The 21,954-nt window shown below is 48.4% G+C and overlaps 1 protein-coding gene across 2 annotated transcripts in view; it reads right to left on the bottom strand.

The window, feature by feature from the left end:
• Positions 1–21,782, bottom strand: part of IL1RAP (interleukin 1 receptor accessory protein) — a 49,134-nt gene extending 27,352 nt beyond the window's left edge. For both annotated transcript variants that reach the window (XM_010573073.1, XM_010573074.1), the window contains exons 1-2: positions 21,740–21,782; positions 4,998–5,065 (exon numbers count right to left, since the gene is read on the bottom strand). In XM_010573073.1, coding sequence (XP_010571375.1) covers positions 4,998–5,064 — 67 coding nt within the window. In that variant the 5' untranslated portion in view covers position 5,065; positions 21,740–21,782. The remainder of the gene's footprint in view (positions 1–4,997; positions 5,066–21,739) is intronic.
• Between the last annotated feature and the right edge of the window lie 172 nt (positions 21,783–21,954).

The raw sequence follows: 21,954 nt of genomic DNA, 5'->3' as shown, positions 1-21,954 counted from the left end.
CCACAGGCTTGCTTAGTTAAACCCATGCAGCCTAGTTATTGCACTTAGCCAGGGTCTCTGTTGCCTGCTTTAAAATATGGTCAACAATTCTGCACTGCCTACCATAAACATCCACAGGGATGTCTGCATTAAAAAAACGCTGCAGCACTTGTCCTCAGATGAGGGCGGGAACTGAAAAAGCAGCAGGCGATAAAATGCACCGTAAGAGTCTACGAGCCTGGCAGAAGTCACTTGTGTGCAATAAAACATATGAGACTGAGAACAAAACTGTGCAGCTGCAGCAGGGGGACATGATGGATAAAGAGGGTAGGAGACAGGTCCCTGATGTCCCCTGACACCCTATTTATTTGATACACACCAAGGAGCAAAAGCGACCCTCCAATATCACATCAGCAACACACCCAAAATGGGCTGCTTTCCTCCACACGTTTCTGCACTTCAATACGGATGGGTCACGTCATGTTGATGCCTGCACAAAACTCACCCCTCACAACCTATTTCCTCAGCTGACAAGAAGCAGACGTGAGGTCTTATCTCCTCAGCGGGCACAACTCTGGCTGGTGCGGAGGGAGGCTGGCGGCTGCGGTTACACATCTGCACCCAGGCCAGCTCTGCTCTGCAGGTTTTACCTCCATTCACTTCAGGGCTGTGCACCTTTCAACACCCTCAGTGTTGAATAACTTCATGCCCCCAAGCGCCGTAAACTTCTACAACCGCAGTAACTCACAGATGGGTACGGATAGTTAGAAAATCATGTCCTAAATTAGGACAGCAAGAAGCTGAGATTGGAAGAGTAGGAGGAAGTCAGGAAATCCCAGGAGAAGATGATGGGGGAGGGATTTAGTCTCTTTAGAAAACAATAATGCAGTTTAATCTATTTTTCTTTTGACTTTACACACTAAAATAAGCTTCTCAGCTTCTGGGGCTGTCACAAATCATAAGGAAAATAAGGCCACTGGAACCCCGTCAGTAGAATAAGAGCTATGTAGTAATAATCCTGAGGAGCTGCTCAGGGCTTTCCATCTTCAAAGTGTTTTACAGACAGTAATTTATTAATCTGCAAATTTCTCCTGGCCATAAGTAACTGCTCTGCCTCCCTGCTAAGCGCGAGAGAGACGCACGGCGCAGATCGGCATTCTGGAGAGATGGCGCAGGTGGCAGCTCTGACCTCCGGAGCCAGACCTCATTCTGCCTCGCTGCGGTCAGAACATCACTGCTCCAGCCAACACCTGAATCCAGAAGCACTGGTGACATCTGGCCCTTTGGAGCCGACTTCAGAGAGGACAAAACCAGTGCCTGAGAGCCTCTGGTATGGGGGAGCGTAAGAGACTCGCTCACAATCCAGTAAATAACAGCAAAGCCTGAAATAAAACTCCCGCGACAGAGGCTCCTGGCTGCCTTACAGCCACTGCCTGCCGTGCTGGGGTGTCACTCTGGGCAGAAGCTGGCCCCAGTCCTGGGCTCATCCTACCACACAGCCTGGCTGATAGCCCCCAAGGGAGCTGTCAGAGGAGTTTCCTATGCAAACACAACGTTTCCTTCCACCAAAGGACTATTTATGCACAGCAGTTACCTGTTCACACTAGGTGGGTCCTTTAGGTAATCAATATGATGCTGCTCCTCCTCTCCTGGCAGCAATATTCTTCTGCTTTTCTGGCTCCCTAGGACAATACTCCTAGCCATGATCCTCTCCCGAGCCCTCACCCTGTAAAAGCTGAGAGCTCTTGGAGAATGAGAGCGCAGCCTGGTTAGCAGAGAGAAAAACAGAACAAGGAGCACAACTACAGCTACATCTTCTAAATAAGTCAGTATCTAACATTGGCCAGCTTTGTTTAGAAACAAGATAACAATATTCTGTATTCATACTTAGTGTTATGTTGTCTAACTGGTTTTTCATCTCTTTTAAGCCAGGGTATATTTATATGACTTCAGTAGTGCCAAAGAAATCATCGTAAGACCAAAACTGGGTTCATTGGTTTTTGCTACCCTTCTCTGGATATCAGAACATCTGTGTTCTTTAAGCATCCTACAACACAAGCACAGAGATCTAAGCCTTATTTCCATCTTAAGGATGGCTTAGCTGAGGCAAGGAAAGCAGAAGACGCCAAGTACCATTGCAAACAACATCCCAAAGGTCACGAGTAAGGAATTCAAACCCAGGCACTGCAGATCACGTATATTCTCAAGACCAGAAGAGATTTGCCCACGCATACGGCATGAGTGAGTAGCAGACTCAGGCAGAAATTCAGTCTCAGACTCCAAGTCTTTTACTCTACACTACTCAGATCACATTTCTTTCCTCTTCCAGCTTGCAGCTCCCTTTCAGCAAATGATTTTATTGCAGCACCAGCCTCCATACACAGCAGAAACAGCAGAGCCCAAAGAACAGATGTTTAGAGCCACAGTGCTGTTGGCAAATTTGGGGGGGGGGGGAAATAGTTTGCAGATTTGTCTCTCCAGTAAGAGTTAGGGTGAAGTACAATGCTGAAGCTTTCTGACACACTGCCAGGGAGACTGTCAGCCGTACTGGCTGAACTGGATAGAAAGGCTGTCTGCATTATAGCCGAAGCAGTGCTGGGGTTTTATAGCTGAAATTTAGTAAGTGCTGGCTCCTCATCCCCTCTGTAAGCTCAGACAGCTCGGGACTCAGCAGAGCTGGTACCCCTGGCTTGGGCAGTCCCCAGTCAATGTTGCTGATCACACTGCTTCCCTGGGAAGGGCTGCAGAAGCAGGCAGGAAAAGTGGCAGCAAACCACAACAGGACTCCTGCCCCTGCCTCCAGTCTTCCCCAGCCCCCTGCCAGCCTGGCCTGGAGAGAGAGCTGGTCCCAACAATACAGCGTTACATGACTATTATAGCAAAGCACAGAAAAAGATCCAGCTGAAATGATAAATCCTGACCAAGTTACACATCTTAAATATCCCACGAGCCAGGTTGCCTAGTGAGAGCTACCCATCCCCATGGCCTCACCTGGTGTTAGGAAACCACTGGGGCAGCTGCAGACTGTGCACAGCCCTTCTGCATTCGCTCCGGATAACGTCTGCTCCGCTCCCCCCACCTACGCTCCCCGCTCCAAGAAGAAAAAGCAAGCCCAAATGCCGTAACATTATCAGAGCATGTCCGGTCTCCCACACTGCTCTGTATTTATGACTTTGCAAGGGTGAAATGAGCTCCAGTTCCCTTTTGGTGCCAGTCCCAGGAAACCCCGCAGTGTAACAGAGGGCTGCACAGACGGCTGCCCCTCCATCCAAGTACAAACAGCCATCCAAGCCCATCATGAATAACAAAAGACGTTTTGACAGCCCAAAGTGGTTTATGATGTCCATGGAACAAAAAGGGAGCTCTGAACTGAAAAGTGGGTCTGTCACCCATGGACCTGCAGAAAATTAATTGCATACACTACAGTGGATTTGCAGAAGAAGTCTATTTTAACCGATCACGTGTCCCATGTATCGCCCTTTGACACTTATGTTCTTGCAGCACTTTACAAGGGCTCTAACCATCCTGTACAGAAAACCTCTGCTAAAGGAGGAATATTTAAAGAGCACTAAATACCTCACAGAAATACACAGAGGGTTCTGCCAAATCCATTGGCACAAGCCTGTGTGACCCAAACGCCAGGGTGCTCATTTGACTGCTCCCAGCTGACAGTCTCAGCTTCTAGAGTTGCTCTAACACTTCCTGGGCAATCCTGATTCAATTGCACCTACCTCCCATTTCTGAAAAAGCCCAAGATGACTGCACGTGGGGTGTTGTAATGCTGCCTCAGCAGGAGGAGGATATTGCGTTGGTGGAGAGCAGAACAGCACGTCCAGAAGAACGCGCAAAGCGGGGATTTTCCCAGCAAGCAGCAGCGGTCTGCATTGCTGGGTCCCTCCTTCCCCAGGCACTTCTACTACCTAGGGCTTAGCCAAGGGGACCTGGGCCATATATTCTTTCTCGTTTGTTGTTTCCCCATTGCTCACCACTTCCACCAGACCCCTGTTAGCCAGGCTGAGACATCCCCTACTGAAGACTACAGCCTACTGTGAATGCCTGCAGCCCTCGGGCAACCCGAGGAGAAAAGCCCTTCAGCCTCCGCAATGAGCCCTGCACCGAGATGAACCTTGCTGAAGTGCGTATTGTGAATCTGGCCCCATAATTCAGCATGGTCCAAAAGATAATGATACAAGAGCTGTTTATCTCCTCACAGTATTATAACTGCTTGTTTACCAGCGCTGCAGAGGGGCAAGGGCTCATTGGGGTACTAGTCAATCCTCTGCACAGCTCTTATTTCTGAACATTTCCCCCTATAAAGCCAGCGCCTGTTCTCTCCTTCCTCCCCCTTTCCACTCGCCTCCTGCAAATCATGCTGTCTCCTTCCACCCCCAAATAGGAAGTCCGGAGCCGAGACGCACACAATCTGCCTCTTCACAAGAGCTGGGCTGAACGTGTGCCAGAGGAGCTGTGAGCATGACAACATATTTCCTGCCAGGAAAGTGACTCAGTGAGACGGGTATGAGAGAGAGCTCCTCTTACTCAAGAAGTTCCCCTCTCCCCTTGCATCGCTGAGGGATGAGTCAGAATCTGAGAGTCGGAATCTAAATCCCCTCTGGATCCAGCCAGGAACAGCAGAGCTCGGGTTCAAGCCCAGGTCCTGCTTACAAGTCAGTGACAAGTCAGCACCGTGTGCCGAGCCCTGGTTTTGCCTCTTGCAGAAGGGCAATAACAAAACTGGCTGACTTTGCAAAGCACTTTTAGGTTGAGGTGGTGCTTATTGCTATTTGCTAATGCACCCATTTACACCGTGCTCGTAGCCTCTATACATGAGCATTACACAATACCCACACAGAACTAACATAGCGTTCATGCGTTTTGCTGAAGTATTTTGCACACGACCATTTCAACCAGGAATACTCTAAATGCTTAAAAATCACTGCGGCCAGTTTTCTTTCTCCAGCCCCAGATCAGCTCTTTCCGCGGTAAGCGGGCAGACCCATCACATGCCACATCCTTACCCGAGCCGCTGCCGAGGGTGACCATGCCCAGCCAGAGCACAACCAGCAGCGCACCGACCATCTTCATCCTGCTGAGACAAAGCACACACAGAGGTTCTGGTTATTTTACGCTATTTTCATCACTGCAGACAATTTTGTAACTCTGAGTGTATGTGTTTATTCCTCCACCCACCAGTGATCCTTTAATTCTCGTTTGTTTTTTTTTATTTCATTAAGATTCCTTAAGAACAGCATCTGTATGGCAGCGTTGTTCTGCCTGCAGGCAGCTGCGTGAGCTCTCCAAGCCTGGGAGGTGATGGCTCAGAAAAGGACAGCCCAGCTCATTGACTTAAGTCACTGGAATAGTCTATATCCGTGAGCACAAGGAGTGAGGTAGATGCTTGCAGGCTACAAATCCCATGCTTTGACTCCCAAAACACCAAGGTCCTTTGCCAGTGCCTCATTCGCTCATTTCTAAGGACGAGTGCAGAGAGCATTCGTGATGGCAAGCAGCAACTGAAGCACATTTGCACTGAACATGCATCTGACAGTTCGGCATGACAACCACGCCGGTGCAGTCCAAATTTGCAAGGTGTGCTGCTGGTGACCTGCAAAGAGGCCGGCTGCCAGAGTCCTGTGCTTCACCCCATTCCTGCAGGCAGGTCAAGGCTCCACCAGCTCTTTCCAGTCAAACCCTCCTTGGAATGGCCACCTCACAAGAGTAAACAAGCGCCAGGTTTGTACTCTTTTCAGAAATTATCTGAACAAAGGTTTATACTTTCAAAGCAGCACTGATAGGCAAAAACCAACCCCAGACTTCGTTCCTGCTACAGAGCACAATTTCCTGTAATTTGAGATAAATGTACACTGCCAGACTTTCACCTGCTGCCTGCTCCAGTACCTGGCATTCAGCTCTCGGAGCTGTTCCCTCACTGGAATTAAATTTCCCTGTGTTTCTGGGTTTTCCAGGATGCAATTTATAAGCTGGTAGTCACAAAAGCTGACATATACTGGGTGCTCTCATTAATGGGGCGAAGGTTGCATTTGATATTCCTGGGTGCTGTCAGATCACAAAGGGAGAAGAGATGGTTAAAAGGCTGAACTTCATCAAAGCATCTCAGCTCCACTGGGCAGATGCGGTAATGAGCATGGTGATACTGTCAGGAGTGTGCTCATGAGATGACAGGAAATCTGCTCCATCAGGGTGGGCTAAAAGGGTGGGGAGAGAAGCCACAGAACTCCCTTAAACATGTTCCTCATAATCCTGTCCATAATATACGCATTACACTGAAGGGCTTCAAGCATAAGCAGAGAGCACCTTAGACTGCACAGACTGCAGAGTAACAAGAATGGGATGCATGAACTGTACTACTCAAAATCCAGCAGCGGATATTGAATCCTTCCTTTTCAACGTGTGCATCTGAAAAGCCTTTGTACAATGCTTTCCCTCTGCCGGGCTCATCTCGAAGAGACAAAGGAAATCCAGAGCCAGCCTGCTCTTCCCTGCACAGTCCATGCAAAGGGCTACAAACTGCCTCGGAAGCCATAAGACCTTCAGAAATGGGCAAGAAGCCGGGAAGAAAGTGAGTTTTCTTCCCTGGGGTCCAGCTGAGAGGGCTGGTCATCCCCTACCTCCTTCATTCAAACTGAAATGCCAGCTGCTAATCAAACCCTTCTCTATTGCCATCTGCAGTCAGCTCCCAATGTCACTTAATAAAACTCTGTAGAGAGGGAGCAAAATTAAGTGCTTCTGCCCTCTGGAAATGCTGAAGAAAGATAAAACATCTTTATGCCATCAGATAGGACAGAGAGAACCAACATGCTGCACTTTTGGCAGCATGCTTGTTTCAGCTGGGATAGAGTTAATTTTCTTCATAGTAGCTAGTACGAGGCTATATTTTGGATCTGTGCTGATAACACCGTTGATAACACAGGGATGCTTTCATTATTGCTGAGCAGGGCTCACACAGAGTCGAGGCCTTTTCTGCTTCTCCCCCCCCCCCAGCAGCGAGCAGGCTGGGGGGGCACAAGGAGTTGGGAGGGGACACAGCCGGGACAGCGGACCCCGACTGACCCAAGGGGTGGTCCAGAGCATACAATGTCATGCTCAGCATATAAAGCTGGGGGAAGAAGGAGGAAAGGGGGGACATTTGGAGTGATGGCATTTGTCTTCCCGAGTCACCGTTACGGGTGATGGAGCCCTGCTTTCCTGGAGATGGCTGAACACCTGCCTGCCCATGGGAAGTGGGGAATGAATTCCTTGGTTTGCTTTGCTTGCGTGTGTGGCTTTTGCTTTACCTGTGAAAATGTGTTTATCTCAACCCACAAGTTTTCTCACTTTTACTCTTCCAGTTTTTTCCCCCATCCCATCAGGGCGGAGTGAGCAAGCGGCTGTGTGGGGCTTAGCTGCCAGCTGGGGTTAAACCACAATAGGTAGGAATTTAGGAACTTTTGGGAATTCAGATGGTGGAAGAGAGAAAGTGTAAATGGTGTGGGGGGGATCATTCTCATAATAAAGATCCCTCATGGTTCCCTCTCCATTTGTCATTAGATAAATGCACAGCACGTCCTTACACACCCTTATTTTCCAGTGATTCTCTCCTGCATTTTGCACAAATCAGACTGAATTCAGCCCTGAAGCAAGCAGGAACAACTACTGACTTTGGATGAGTTTCTCTCGTTTAGAGCAAGGCCATTTACGTGGCCCCAGGCCAAAATAAACTACTACATTTCACTCAGTGATACATGAACTCTGCAGCAAGCTAATATTTACATCCATTAACTATGCTTATAGGAACACGCTCCTTTCAACTGTCTCAAAGAGCCACCAGGTCTCTGTTCCCATGAGCAAGGTATCTAATGTTTCCAATGCTCTGCCTGCTAGTAGGAAAATTCTTGTTCCTTGCTCTACCCAGCTCTAAAATCAGAAGCTCTACACAGTGTGATTTACTTCTGGTTCATTCCAGGCTCTCCAGAGATCTTATCAGTGGAGATAGATGGACACGGAGCCTGTCAGATTACAGCAATTTCTCCATTACGGGAATGGGACTCAGTTGACCACAGCCCTGGCTGCTCTCATACTATACAAAATACAAGTGGCCGTGGAAGGCACAGGCACAGAGTCAAGGGCTGGTCAAGGGGAGCTGTCGCAACCTCCCAGATGCCCTGACTATGCCAGCATTTGCTAGCTGAGATGAAACAAGAGGATTCTCCCCCTTTGGTAAAGAAACGGAGAGCTCACGCACACAATGAAGAAGACACAGGGGACTGTAGGGCAGGCGGGCTTCTGCAGTCCAGGTCCGTTCCTGTGGCACATAATTATTAAAAAAGAAAAACAAACAAACCAATTAATGCCACAGGATTTGATGGTTTGTACTACTAACACAGTGCAGGGGCCAATTCTTGTATACTAGTGCTGCTAGCATTGTGATGCTTTGCTTTAAAAGGCCTGAAATCTGTGATATACCCCAAAGAGAAAGGTCTTCCCTCAGCAGTCCTGTGGTCACACAGTGTCATCATTTGTCCCCAGGGAGGATAACATGATTCTGCAGTGACACCAAGAAAAAAGCATTGCATCCATTCAGTTGCAGAGAGAGGGTGGGTTTTGCAATGCCGTAAGAATCTGACACCACAGGACTACAACCCACTCCGGTCTTGCCAGGAACCAAGAGTTTTCTCAGCCTTTTCCAGCAACCTGCTTCTTTGCTTCGTGACATCAGAAAGCATGTTGCCATTTTGCCTGCATATGATGCAATTCCAGCGGTGTCTGATTAACCCGTTGCACAATTCGGTATCACTGCCCTGAAACACCAGCATCTCTGGCTGCAACCAAAGGAGCCAGAGGTCAGAGAGTGCAAACACCAGCCTGCAGCAGAGGGGTTCACCTAACCGTGTCCACCCAAAAGGGACACAGACCTCACCTCTAGTACACAAGCAAATAAAATGAAGGGAGCCAGGAAAAAAAATCAGCAAGCAGAAGAGCATACCAGTTCAGAAATCACACCACAGCTAGAAAGCAGGCAATCAGAGCAGCCAGAAGAAGGCTGTAGAGCTCTGATACATCCTCAGCGCTCCAGGAACTTCTCACGAGACCAATATACGCTGAGGTGTTCTTAATGTCTCCATAAATTAACATTCTAATAATAATAATTCATAGAGCGGTTGGGGAAAACGATCCATCACTGCTGTTGCTGGAATTTTTTTAAGGAACTTGAAACGTTCATTTTGTTTCAAATCAGAAATTGTTTCCTTTTCGCTCCTGTGCATTTTCTTCTTCAAACTTTCACATTCTGTCTACTGGGGAGCAAAGAAAAGCAGGGTGTGGGGAAACACAGTCGTGGAAGTGTCTCCAGTCCTTAAAAGCAGAGGTGGTGGAAAGGTTTGTTTTTTCATTTGATACTGGCAAGAAGTGGCCTTTATGTCAGAAAAAACATGAATATTTTCATATAAAATACCTTTTAATAAAACACCCTTCCCAAACAAACCTAGGCAAGGAATCATTCCCTCCTGCCTTTAGCAGCATGGACGCCACAAAGGCTGTGCACTTTCCAAATGATTGTAAAACCCAAGACAGATGTCAAATAATTAACGAAGAAAGCTGCACTCAAGTAACTACTGTACACCTGTTCTCAAAGACACTGTACCAATTCTACAGAACAATGTTGCATTTTCCAAGAAAATGCCTTTGTCCCTCCTAACCACAGGCACCTAGGGAGAGCTGACAGGTTTTTTGCTTTTCGCGGAGAAGTCACACTACGGCACGCAGAACAAAAGCGCCCTTCAAAACCTTGCCACTAAGTGCTCTGGCTGAAAGGGCATTTAAAATAAAGCAGTTTCAGAAAGAGGAAAAAAAATAACACCAGCCACAGCAGGTTTTACATATTATTTCCTTTCTGTAATTCTGTCCCAAGCCCCTTTGAGTCAAAAGCATTCAAGAGTGCAGGACTGGCCCCAGGAAAAGGGATGCAAACACAGGAAGGCTAGCAAAAACCAGGGTGGGCTAGCTTAGGAAATGCTTTGCTTCTAATGCCATGTGGACTTGGGGCTGAAGGCTGACGGGCTGCAGAGTGAGGCTGGCACTCAGGAGAGGGGCACAGGTCCTCTGCTCCCACATCACTGTGGGCCCATGAGCCCTGCATCATTGTGCAGCAGCACTGGAGAAGGCTGCTTGATGAGTTTGCCAGGTTTTCTTAAGTAGAAAATAGATGTACAGTCCAAGTAAATTCAAAGAATCCAAAAGGCAGACAAAGGGCAGCCTGCAAAAGCCGCTGCAGAAAAGCAATAGCAAAAACACTAATGGGAAGTGGGAAAAGGCCCTTCAGCGCTCCAGGAAACACTTTCGCTTTTCAGTATGTGCAGGAGTAAGTCAGACAAAGGGGGGAATTACTGTAGCATAAACCATCTTGGTGCCACTTAGCCGGGCTTTGCGCAGCATCTCTCTGACCCTGCCTCTCCTCCGGAGGCCATTTGGGCACCGCACGGCACCACCCTTTGCTACGGTGTCAGCATTTCTGCTCGTACCCGTGCCCAAAGCGGAGCCACTCCTGCAGCGAGCTGCCCAGTCCCACAGAAAGCCCTGCCAAGCAACGTAATGTCACACTGAAATCTCTGGAGTCGTGGGTAGAAAGACAGGTTTCAGAAGTCCAGCCTTTTCTCCCCAGGAGGAATCAGCATGTTCATTAAAATTTTCCTTCCCAGACAGCTTCCAGGAACAGAATGGGGAGAAGACCAGCAGCAGTTTGATGATGAACTCCATAAGCAGCTCAGAACGCTTCTCCTGCTCTCACGCACGCTACGCCACGCTCACCACTTCAAACACAGGCACGCTGACCAACAAAGGGCCCCCAGCGCTATCCGCGGAAAAACATTCGCATCTCTCCTAAAGGCAGGGAGCCCAATTTGTCTTGGCAGCAGCTCCCTAACAGCCAGGCATATTTCAGCAGGAGACAGCCAGGGCTGAAGCCTGGCCCGCAATCAGGGATATCGCAGGAGCTGTACGTGTGACCCAGTCAGCACATCTAATGGTGACACATCCAAGGCAGGAGCCTACGAGATCGATGCTGAAGTCCCACTTTGGCCAGGGTAGCTGCACTTACCAGGCTATCGCATGCCTGACCACAGAGTGGGCTGAAAGGATTTTGTTCTGAAATGTTTCTATTATAAAAGCAATTTATATCATCAGAACCAAAGGAAACATTTAGATTTGAGCAGACTGAAACTTTGTCACTAGCCAGAATCACAGCAAATATTAAACACTTGCTTTTGCGGGGGGGGAATGATGGGAGTCATACAGAAAGCTACCCTGGTGAGAGGTCTCCCCTGTCACTAGCACAAAGCATCTTCTGTCTTCCTTGGCTAGAGCTGGCCACCATCACGCAGGACCTGGAAGCACCGGCTCCCGGCACTGGGGAGCTACAGGGCTCACACACAGCTTTACACTCAGGTCTACGAGTACCCAGAAGAAAGAGGAAAAAACAACAAACAAAAAAACCCCAAGAAAATCCGGAAACAGTCTTCTTGGTCAGTGGCTCAGCCAGCTCTTTGCCAGCTGAGGACATGACACCAGGCATCCGAGGTGGCTCCGTTTGCCCGTCACCCACCGCTGCCCTTCCCTGGCCTCCCGCGCCGCACATCCAGGCCAAGGGCTGCAGTCTGCTGGCTTTTTAGTAATTACTTTTTACTAAATCCCCCACATGGGGATGAATAAATTGCACACCGCGTCACTCTGGGATCACCCCAGGAGCTGATCCCAAGCTACTTCTCCTTCAAGACAGCAGCGCAAACTGCCGGAGCAAGGCTGACCTTCAAAGAGCACCAAGAGCTCCCGCGGGCAGAGCAGGCAGCAGCCCCACCTTGGGCTCAGAGGCTCGGGGAAAAGCAGGGAGACGTTCATTAACAGTGAGTCATTTCTGGGAGCTTCCTTGGTAGTGCAAGATTTGCCTCTGCCGGTGCCAATGATTGGGACATCGAGGCGATTGCCAGGCAGGGAATTTGTGATCCGCTATTGGCATTTAGATACCATCTCCTGGCGTCCTTTTGGCTCAACAGATTTAACGCTAATAATGAGAATTCAGAGGAAGAAGCTGTTTTTCCTCCTCTCAAGAGAAAAGGAAAAAAGTGCAATCTAGACATGTGGAGAGAAGTGTGAGGGGCTTGAAAATACATCTGAAGAAAGTCAGTATCCCCTCCCTTCCTTTCCAGTTCGCCTGGGGTCCTCTCAGGGCTTGGCAAAGCAGAAATGCTACAGATCTTGCACAATGCTCTGCTGGAGCCCTGGGTGCCGCTGATTATACACTGGCAGCTGTTTAGCAGGCAGAGCACACTGTATTTCATACATTTAAAATAAGCTAGCTCAATATCCGTCACCTCTCCAAAATGTATGCACACCTGGACAATACAAATAAACAGCTGGGACTATCACCGAGAGATCTGTGGAGTGGGCTGAAGAGGGGCAGGTTGAGCCACAGCTATGAAATCAAACAGCACGGATTACCAATGCACAGACTCTGGCCACCGAGCAGTTCAAACACCAATCTACAAGAGCACTTCTGTGCTCAAGCAAAAGGTATCCAGCCAAGATAGTCTATTTTTTAAGTCTGAATAGCCAGGGAATGAAAAGCTTCCAACAGAGCTTCAAAGAGACCTGAGACCTTCCATGAAGCCAGACACAATGCTTCTATTTTGGACAACGATGTTACAGTGAAAGGAGAGCTCTGAGAAATACCCACGTATTGCACTACTGGAAAATAAACTGACAAACTAATCTCTGCACAGAAAAAAAGAAATCCGCAACCAACATGGCTCAGAGACCTGAGGACACTTAAGGAATCCAGAGTGAGATTCCGCCCTTGCTGGAATAGTTCTGATTAGCTGTCATGGAGTACCTGGAGACATCTGAGAACAAGCATTTAATTTATACATTCTGCCTCCTGACCTTTTTAATGGCTTTTAGATGTAAGCAACTCCACTGCCCTCTCTAAGAGGTTATTCCAACATCCTTGTGGATATAGCGGCACGTCCACATTGTGCAACAGATTGCAGAGCAGCAACTCCAAGCTAGCTCAGCCCAAGTCTCTAACGCCAGAGAATACGATGCAGGCTTGACCAGGCTTATCAGCTGGGTTTAGTGCCTTTCACAGGACTGGCCTGGCACTCTTGAACCCCAGAACAGCCTTCCCAGGAGAGGTGTTTTCCTCGCAAGCCCAGCATGGCACAGCCAGTGCTCTGCAGCCCCACTGCACACCCCCACTGTCACAACAGGAGCTGCACCCAGCCCTGCTGAGCACTAGCTGTAATAGGCTCTCAGTCTCAAAAAACTCTCCAAGAGTTTCTTAAGTTCAAGTCCTTGCTGCCAGCTACATACCTGCTCTTTCACTTCACCTCCTCCCCTTACAGCCCTCAGTGCTTGCAGACCAGATTCCCAGGACGGCTGCTCCATATTCAGCCAACATCTTCCCCTTCTTGTTCCCCCAGAGAGGGACACAGCAAGCAAAAAGCCTCCAAGCACTACCGTGCTCCTGAGCACAACGTCACTGCGCTTCACTCCCCTTTCCAAGCATCTCTTTTACTGTACCATTGCCACAAAATCCCCAGGCAGACTGCAATGTCTCCAGCACCGCTGGCAGGTTTACCCATGCTGCTGCCAGTGGCGAAGACCTGATCTCCAGCTCTCCCTGCGGTGGCATAAGAGAAGGATTTCCTCAAGCGACTCTGGGCATCCTGGGATGAGCAACATATTCAAGGGTAAAAGCAAACTAGCTGAGTTTTTCTTTTTCAAGTTTGGGCCACACAGTGTTTCCACGCTTGGAACTTCTATTAATCACATTAATTTAATCGCATTTAGCCTTATAAGAAAAAGCAAACAACAATAAGACATGAAGATGCTTCATTCCCCCTCCTTCAGCTCAAACAAGCTGCTCTGTAAGTGTGCTTTACACCTCAATCCACAGCAAAATTTAAAGCAATAGAAAAAGGAACAGCAAAGGCACTGAAAGCCCAGGAGTCACCTGCCTCCCCCAGGACAACACCCCACTTACAAGCAGTTCTCCAGAGGTCCTTCCAGCCCTCCCATGGGCCTCCATGTTCCCAACCCATCCACTTGGTCCTCCTGGTGACTATCAGAGCAACTTTCTTCCACCTGCCTGCCCCTTCCTGGTCAGCACAGCACAGTTTCGCTCTGCAAAGGGGACTAGAAAAAGCTGGGTACGGACAGAAAAAAGGAGGAAAAGAGAAACACAACAAGACAATCCTTCCCATGTCACATCCATCACATTTGCTCTCCACATCTCTAACATTTCCTTCTGCAAATATTAGGTTGCACCCTCACAGGGAACTTGCTCAGGCTCTGCACTGACTGATCAGTGCCACTCTAAATTCAATCTTCTAACAATGGCACCCTGAATTTTCAAGTCCAGGAGCCTCCTATGAGAAGGTCTGCTCTGTGACCCACAGCACCTACACAGTGGGAAGGCTGAGAAGGAGCCGCAGGCAGCAAGCAGTGTGCTGTGATTGTCATCAATATTAATTATTTGGGGAGAATATGATTGATCTCATGAGGGCAATGAATTCATTTCTCCAGCTGAATGACAAACAAAAGGCAATATATGCGCTGCTGACATTTCCAAAGGCTACAAGGAGCAGTGACAGGAGGAAATACCGCTATGTGTTAAAACCCCGCTGCAAAGGGCCAAAAATCTGAAAAGTCTCCAAAATTTTCTGTTCCGAGCACTTTCAATGCCAGGAAGCGGATGCCTTCATATTCCAAAATCTGCACTGACCCTAGCCCTGGGCTGCCTCACCTCTTTGCATTGAGAGGAAGCAATCACTAAGTGTCTTTGGAGAGTTGGGTTGTTTCCCCTCTTGCTCTTTGAAACTTCTTTTCAACAATTACAGAGTCATTGCACCTGGCAGACAAGGTGGGGGGGAAGCTTAGAAAGGGGAAAACATTGCCTTCCTGGGTGGCCACAACCCAGGGCTATTCAGCAGGGCTGAAATGCGAAAATGCAGCTCCCCTGTGCAGTGGGAGAAGAGGAGGACACAGTAAGCCTGGAGAAAAGCATTCCCACCTCTCCATGGCCTTGGTTCAGGGATGTCTGTGTGTGTGCAGCCTCCCAAGGAGCCAGAATTAAACAGTCTCCCTAAAGCCCACATAGCAACGTGAGACAGAACAAGGAAGGTGGAGAAAGGTAAATGCACTGGGGCTGGGGCTGTTTTTACAGGAGAATGGGTGAGGGGGAAAGATGCCCCAGTCTGTGGGGATGTTAATCCAGTGGAGCCTGAGTTTTGCCACCTCCTTCAGTCACCCCAACACGAGCCCTGTCTGGCTCAACTGCAACCAGCACAATTAGCTAGAGCAACACATTTTAGGATCCAGCAGCACATCTGTGCTCATTCAAAGAGGCTGGGTGCCCTACAAGCCCTTCACAGCCTGCCAACGTTATCATGCTGGGCAGCAACACATACATCCCGCTCGCGTTATCCAGATTCCTCCTTATAAACAAGGGCTGGGAGGTGTCTGTGCTTGAAGGAGGAAGGGGGAGGTAGCTATTTCTCAACGGAACAAATCCAATTATTTGTATTAGAGTGAATTTGTACGGCTCTTACTGTCAGAATAAGTATTTTCTACAGATCCTGGAGCTTTGAATCAACAGATTGCCGATGTTACTATGGTGGCCCTAGATGTTACTATGGTGGGGTAGAGGTGAGGTGCTTTTACTTTTGGTTCCTTGCAAGATTGGCTTTTTGCACTAGGGCTAACCTCAGAAAATAATAACTAGAAATTTGGGCTCCTGCCACTGCCATTTACTATGCTCCCGTAAGTCTCTAAGGTGGAAGATTTTAAAACAGTTTACTAGTTTAGGGTAGCAATATGAGTTTCTGCTTAATCTACATGAAACATACAGAGGCATCAATCACCAACTGTAGTGCATGAAAAATTGTAGTGCCTCCCTGATAATCAGGCATCAGAAAGCTTAGAGATGGCTGTCCCCTGAACGGAGTGCATTAGCAGGGGCTTCTGAAATCTGTGCCTCTGTTTCCCCAGCCACACTTATAACAGCCTCTCCCCACCTCACACCACAGCTGTGCATCTTAATGTCTCTAAAGTGCTTAGAGATGCCGAGATGAAAGATAACATATGAGTGCAAAGTATAGATTAATTCCCTGAGCTCAGCAGTCACTGGAGCTGATGGGGCTAAATGTACCACATACCCACCACGCAAAACTTGGGTTCTGAGCCTGTCTTAAATAGTAACTACTTAAGCAGCAGTTCCCTTGGAACAAGTCATTTTGGGGCTGGTTGGCTGGGCACATGGAGTCCCAGAAGGCAGGAAACACAGAAATGCAATACACTACTATGAAAAATAGATGCTTTTCCAGAATAAGGTTTCAAACCTGTTCCTATAGAATCTGGTAGTGGGATTTCAACTCATTTCAGTAGGAACATGACAGAGCTGTTCACATTTTAGCAACCAGCGTGTTAAGAGCATGGCCAAACATAATTCGAAAAGCTATTTCCACTTCTGTTTGTTTTTTAAATGATTAAAAATCCAGTTTAAATATTGCAAGGAAAACTTTAAATTGAGCAAGATAAGTTTTGGCTTCCTTCCGAGTAGAAGGCAAACCCCAAAACGCTACTGCAAATCTAACAGATGGGAGTTATTTTTCACTCTTTAAAAATTTCATTCCCTTGCACTGAGATTAACTGTAATTAGCTCTTTATTTACATCTAGGACAAAAGGTAAGATGATAAAGAAAGGCGACTATAACCACAAATCACAGGCAGCAAAAGGCAAAAAAAAGCAAATAATCCCTCTGAGAAGAAAACGTCATGTCTTTCTCGCCAAGCAGCATAATTGTTATAAATATATCGTTAAACAGCTCCACAGCATCCTGTCAGCACTAAGGATAAACATTTAGGTCACAGTTTTGCAAGCTTTTACACACAAGTTGATCGAATATATAAGAATCATCCTCTGAACATCTGAAAACATCACATGCCTATGAGTGGACAGATCAGGCCTAAGAGAGTCAGGATATTTCATTACACTTTCTTTCAGTCATGCAAGGGATTAAGCAAAACCAGAAGAGAAAAAAAAACAACAAACCCCAAAACACCACAACACACAGCAGCTTTTCTAGTTAAAGAGACAGAGAGGCATTAAAACTTACTTTCTCTTTTTGGTTTTTTTTTCCATTTTTTAAAGTCCTCTTCTAATTCTGATAACACCTCAGCTTAGCAAAACTGAAGAGGCTCCTTAAGTATTTGCGTGAGCGCATGATTCATGTTGTATCTTTATCCTCCCGTCGCACAACAAACCTGTCCGAGGAGCTCCCTGTGAAGCCCAGAACCAGCCTTCTGCCGTGGTACTTCCAGGCTGCAAGGCAGAGCTCCCAGCTTGCGCCCAGACAACCCACTGACCACGGCCACGCTGGCTGATGCTGAAGGCCAGATCCAAAGCTGTAAGGATTAAATAGTAAAGCTTGCCCAGCCATGCCTAAGAGAGCTGTTAGCAATACAGACGACTAAACCGCCTTGATGGCAGTCTCAAATGCTTCCGAATCAACTGGGCACTCCCCTATGCCAGCTCAGGTATCCCAATACCCATGATGGACATGGCATGGGAGAGCGTGACCATCCAGTTCTCCTTCTAGGCATGGTAATACGGTCTCCTTCTGCGGACACCTAGAGAGAGCTGGGAAGAGCTGGTAGCTCTTGATGACCCTGCTCTGGGTGGGATTGCCAAGGTAATGGCTCTCTGGCACCTCCCCAGTGTTCCCAGGAGAAGGAGCCACCTACCACTCCCCTGATTCAGCCCAGGATTCATGGCAATCTCTTATTCTTTGCCCCAAACATAGCTTTTAAATTAACAGTCCCTTTTTGTTAACACATGTAAATCTGAAAAGACTCCATAAGAATCAGCGTAACTTTTTAATATAAATATGGAGTTGGCACATAACAAAAGAGAGAGAAGTAGGAGAGTAAGAACGAAAGCCAGAAGGTCCAAACCTAACACCAGGGACCTTGACTCCACTCACTGAAAAAGTTAAGGACCGGTATAATTCTCCTCATTTTACTCAGACGACAAAGTGAAGCTCTCACTCTCTCACACTCTTTCCTTCTCTTTCCCTAACACTCTCGGAGACTTCTATCTTTAGCCAGTTATCCTTGCTGTAATTTTCTTAAAACTGTAATTGGATAATCATGCCAACTCAGGGGAAACCTGTGTCAGAGGAATTCCTGGGGATATAGCCCCCATTTGATGAAACTGAGAGTAGCTAAGTTAACAAAGGACTGACTAAAGATACGATTCTTTGCTCATAGTAGAAATCCTCTTTTACCAGAAACTATTTTTAAGGAACCCTATAGCAAAATATGTATGCTTGTACATTCATGCTCCCATATTCTATTTTCTGTCAAATAAGACTCTGAAATTATGAATATCATGATCTGTGCATGTGTCTCACTGAGACCTCTGAGGTTGAAGGTAGCAAGTGTGCTGGCTAAGATCTAAATTCCCAAAAGCAGAGGCACCATTTGAACTAATTTCCCAAAATCAGTTTCCTTTTTGCAGTCTCTCCGAGCATACATGTGGCTCAGTTGCATGCCAAAGCCCTACACGTAAAAACACTGCGGCTGAGAAACACGAGATTAGCCTTCTGCTTTGCAAAAACATTGGGGTGGGGAGGAGAAATCCTAAAATACCTCCCAAAAGAAGCAGCTGTTTTGTTCCAGTTTAGCAGTGACCAAATCTCAGCCATACATTTTGCTGATGGCAGAGCAGAACAAAGCAGTCACAAACCTTGGAGGGAAAGAAACCCGCCTGCACGTGAGCCCCTGAGCTGCACCCAGGCTGCAGAGCTGGTGCGAGAGAGGGGATCAGCTCAAGCGTGGCAAACATGACAGACAGCTTTGCCTTCCTTCTGCCCCTGCATCTGGCCCACCTCGCGCAGCCGAAGGAGCACCAGCTCTCACCCACCGGGTACAGAGATGCTACCGGCTGGGCTGCATCAGCCTGGCAGCACAGAGGAGACGGCTCTTGGATCTGCTTATAGGAGCAGAGATATCCACGAGCTGTGTCAAGAGAAAGGCAGGGGAGGAAGGAGGAGAGCAGGCAAGGTCTGAACTGTGAGCTCCACTGTAGAAAGTGTTTCAGTTCCCAGATAACGTGGAGCTGTTCACAGATTTCAGCTTATATAGGCTTTTCCATATATCTATTTTTACTCCCGAAGCATTCCCCATTACAGTATGATGAAAAGAAAGACCGGACAGCATGGATGCTCACAGATACCTGAACGCATTTCACATGCTGATTATAATCTTCCAAACTGTCCACCTTGCTAAGGCAACCCGTGCTCTGAGAACCAAGCTGGGACACCTCCTCTCCCACACCGCCAGCTGCAAGCAAGGGTTACGTTTGTGGCAATTTTTTGCAAGTCAGAGTCTTGCTGAAACAGGAGGACATTTGACAGCACTGGAAGACCCAGGACAGATGGGGAAAGGAATATGAATCATATGCCTGCCAAAATAACCAACATAAAAGTCCTGACATAAGTGAGAAGGAATAAAAGAACAGATCTGGCCTCTTGTTCTGAAGGAATGAAATGCTTCTTCCCTGGTGCTGGCATCTGGCACATGCAGGTATTGAAGGAATAAAGCTGGAACAAGCTCCCTCTGCCTCCTCCTTCCTATATGCATATTTCAGAGCATAAAATTATAGCACCAAGGCCAGCAAGGAGGCATTCCCCATCCCTCCACGTATCCAGGCACTACCCAACCTCCTGCCACACCGCTCTCCCTCCGAAGTCTCTCTTACCCATGTGTTCCTGCGAGGCACTTTGGGGTAGCACTACCTGACCCAGGGTATGAGCCTGCTCAAGCCCGGACCGGTGCAGTACTAATCCCCACTGCACACTAGCTAATGCTCAGATGCAGGATACCTGAGCAGAGCCCCTTCCAGAGGTCTGGAAGGAGAGAGCCCCGAGGTGTTCAGACACAAGCTTTCCTTCACAGACTCTGGAGGGATCATGTGTGGGCAGACTTGAGCAAGCACAGCTCTTCCTATGTAATACATAGACACTTTGAACTCAAGCTACATCCAGAGACATGGAAAGAAAGTCACAGGGCTGCGTGCGTGTAAACCTGTCCTCTGCCTTGCACAGAGGTGCTGTGTTAGAAACTTAACCCCTCGCCCCACAGCTCTCTGCTTCACCTCCATGCAGCATCTCCCACCTTCCCAGCTTAATGTTCCCTGATCAGTTCAGCGCCCTGCACACTTCCACCGCCCCACGCCCTCACAGCCTTACTCTCCACATTCCGTGTTATTCTACATCCTTAACCGCTCCTACAGAGAAGGTGTTCCCAGTGACAAGAACAACCCTGCACCTACTTCAAGAGCTTAATCCTCTCCACCTGTCCTTCCCTGCTCACCACAGCCAGGCAGGCAATGGGAGCAGAAAGCAGGATGCTTCCCAGCACCGAGCCCTCCCACCAGAAAGCCCTCGGGCTGGAGTGATGCTCTCCATGCAAAGAGGAGAGGCTTTTCCTGCAAGGAACATAAGAAAGCAAGTAAATCTTCCAGAGCTGCCAAAAGCAACCTGTTATAAATGACCCTCTAAGTTATGAGATAGGGACTCTCCACAGCACAGTTAATAAATAACACCCCACAATCCTTCTGTGTATGGAAGTATAAGTTCAGTGACAGTTCTGCTTACCCACGAGGGGCCACAGTTAAAAATGGAGTGTCAGGAAAATAGTACTTTTTAATTATATAGCAAATAATTTTTTAAAAAAAGATAAGGAGCTTGCTGCCATCTCCCAAACCCATAAGTAAAAAGCCTTTCCTAGGATAACAAAACTAACTGCATGGAACAAAAGCCATCACTTCATAAGAAAAACAGAATTTTATCCAAGCGTTACCACCAGCTATTCACAAAGCAGAGGCTAGGATGGAAAGAAGGAGTGTGTGTGTGTGTGACAGTGTATTTATAATCCAGTTTACAGTAACATCCTAAGGCCTTGAGATCAGGATCCCGTTGTGCCAAGCACCGTACAGACACGCTCCGAGAAGCCAGCCCAGGCTGAGGAACAAGCACTGCCACTGTAATGAAGGGAAGTGACACTGGCACAGAAAAGGGCCACCTGAAGCACTGGCGCCTCGATGGCTTCCTTTTCAGGAAAGCATTCCCACCATCTAGTTTCCATCCAGATACCCCCCCAAAATGCTTCAGATAAGGGGGCAGCTGTCCTCAGCAAACACACAGCAAAAGGCACCTTGCTGCCAGCATCTGATCACTTTCAGGCTGTTTTCTTGGACACGTCTCTTCCACTTCATTTTTCTGCTGCAGCTTGAGTCTGACCCCTTCCTCTCCCCCCTTCCATTTCAAAGATCTGTTTGACAGCAGAACAGAACAGGTATCAGAGGCTCAACGCATTTGCAATGCGGATGAAAATTAAAGTTGCATTTGCCAGTGCACGCAGCGCTCTAGCTAGGAACATCCAAATTTCCCCGGCCCAAAGGAGGGAATTTAAGCAAAGCACTCTGCCTTTCGGGTCCCGGCGGCACGGGCAGCGCGGCTGCGGTCCTGCACCTCGCCTCGGGCTTGCCTTCCCACCGGCTGCGTCCTTTACCGAGGGACAGCGCCGGGGTGTCCCCGGCTCCGGCAGCGGCACAGGCGCCGCAGCGCCCGCTCGCCTCCTCCGTCCCTCCGCTCCCGTTAACCCCGGCCCGGCGGGGCTGGACGCGGCCGCGCACCTTCGCTCTCACCGGGCAGAGGCGTCTCCGGGCCGGGGGCCGCCAAGGCTCCTCGGGCTCTGCCCAGCGGTTCTTCTTTCTTTCTCCTTTTTCCCCGACGAGCGGGGGCTGCTGCTGCTGCCGCCTCACCCCGCGCACCGCCGGGGCTGGAAACCGCCGCCTCCTCCAGAAACTTTCCCTCCGAGCGCGGGGAAGTTCAGGACCGGGGCGGGCCGGACCCCCCCCCG

The sequence above is a fragment of the Haliaeetus leucocephalus genome, unplaced genomic scaffold (genome assembly GCF_000737465.1).
Source record: "Haliaeetus leucocephalus isolate CR32 unplaced genomic scaffold, Haliaeetus_leucocephalus-4.0 Scaffold362, whole genome shotgun sequence".
Lineage (NCBI taxonomy): Eukaryota > Metazoa > Chordata > Aves > Accipitriformes > Accipitridae > Haliaeetus > Haliaeetus leucocephalus.
This window is presented reverse-complemented; position numbering and strand designations above follow the sequence as displayed.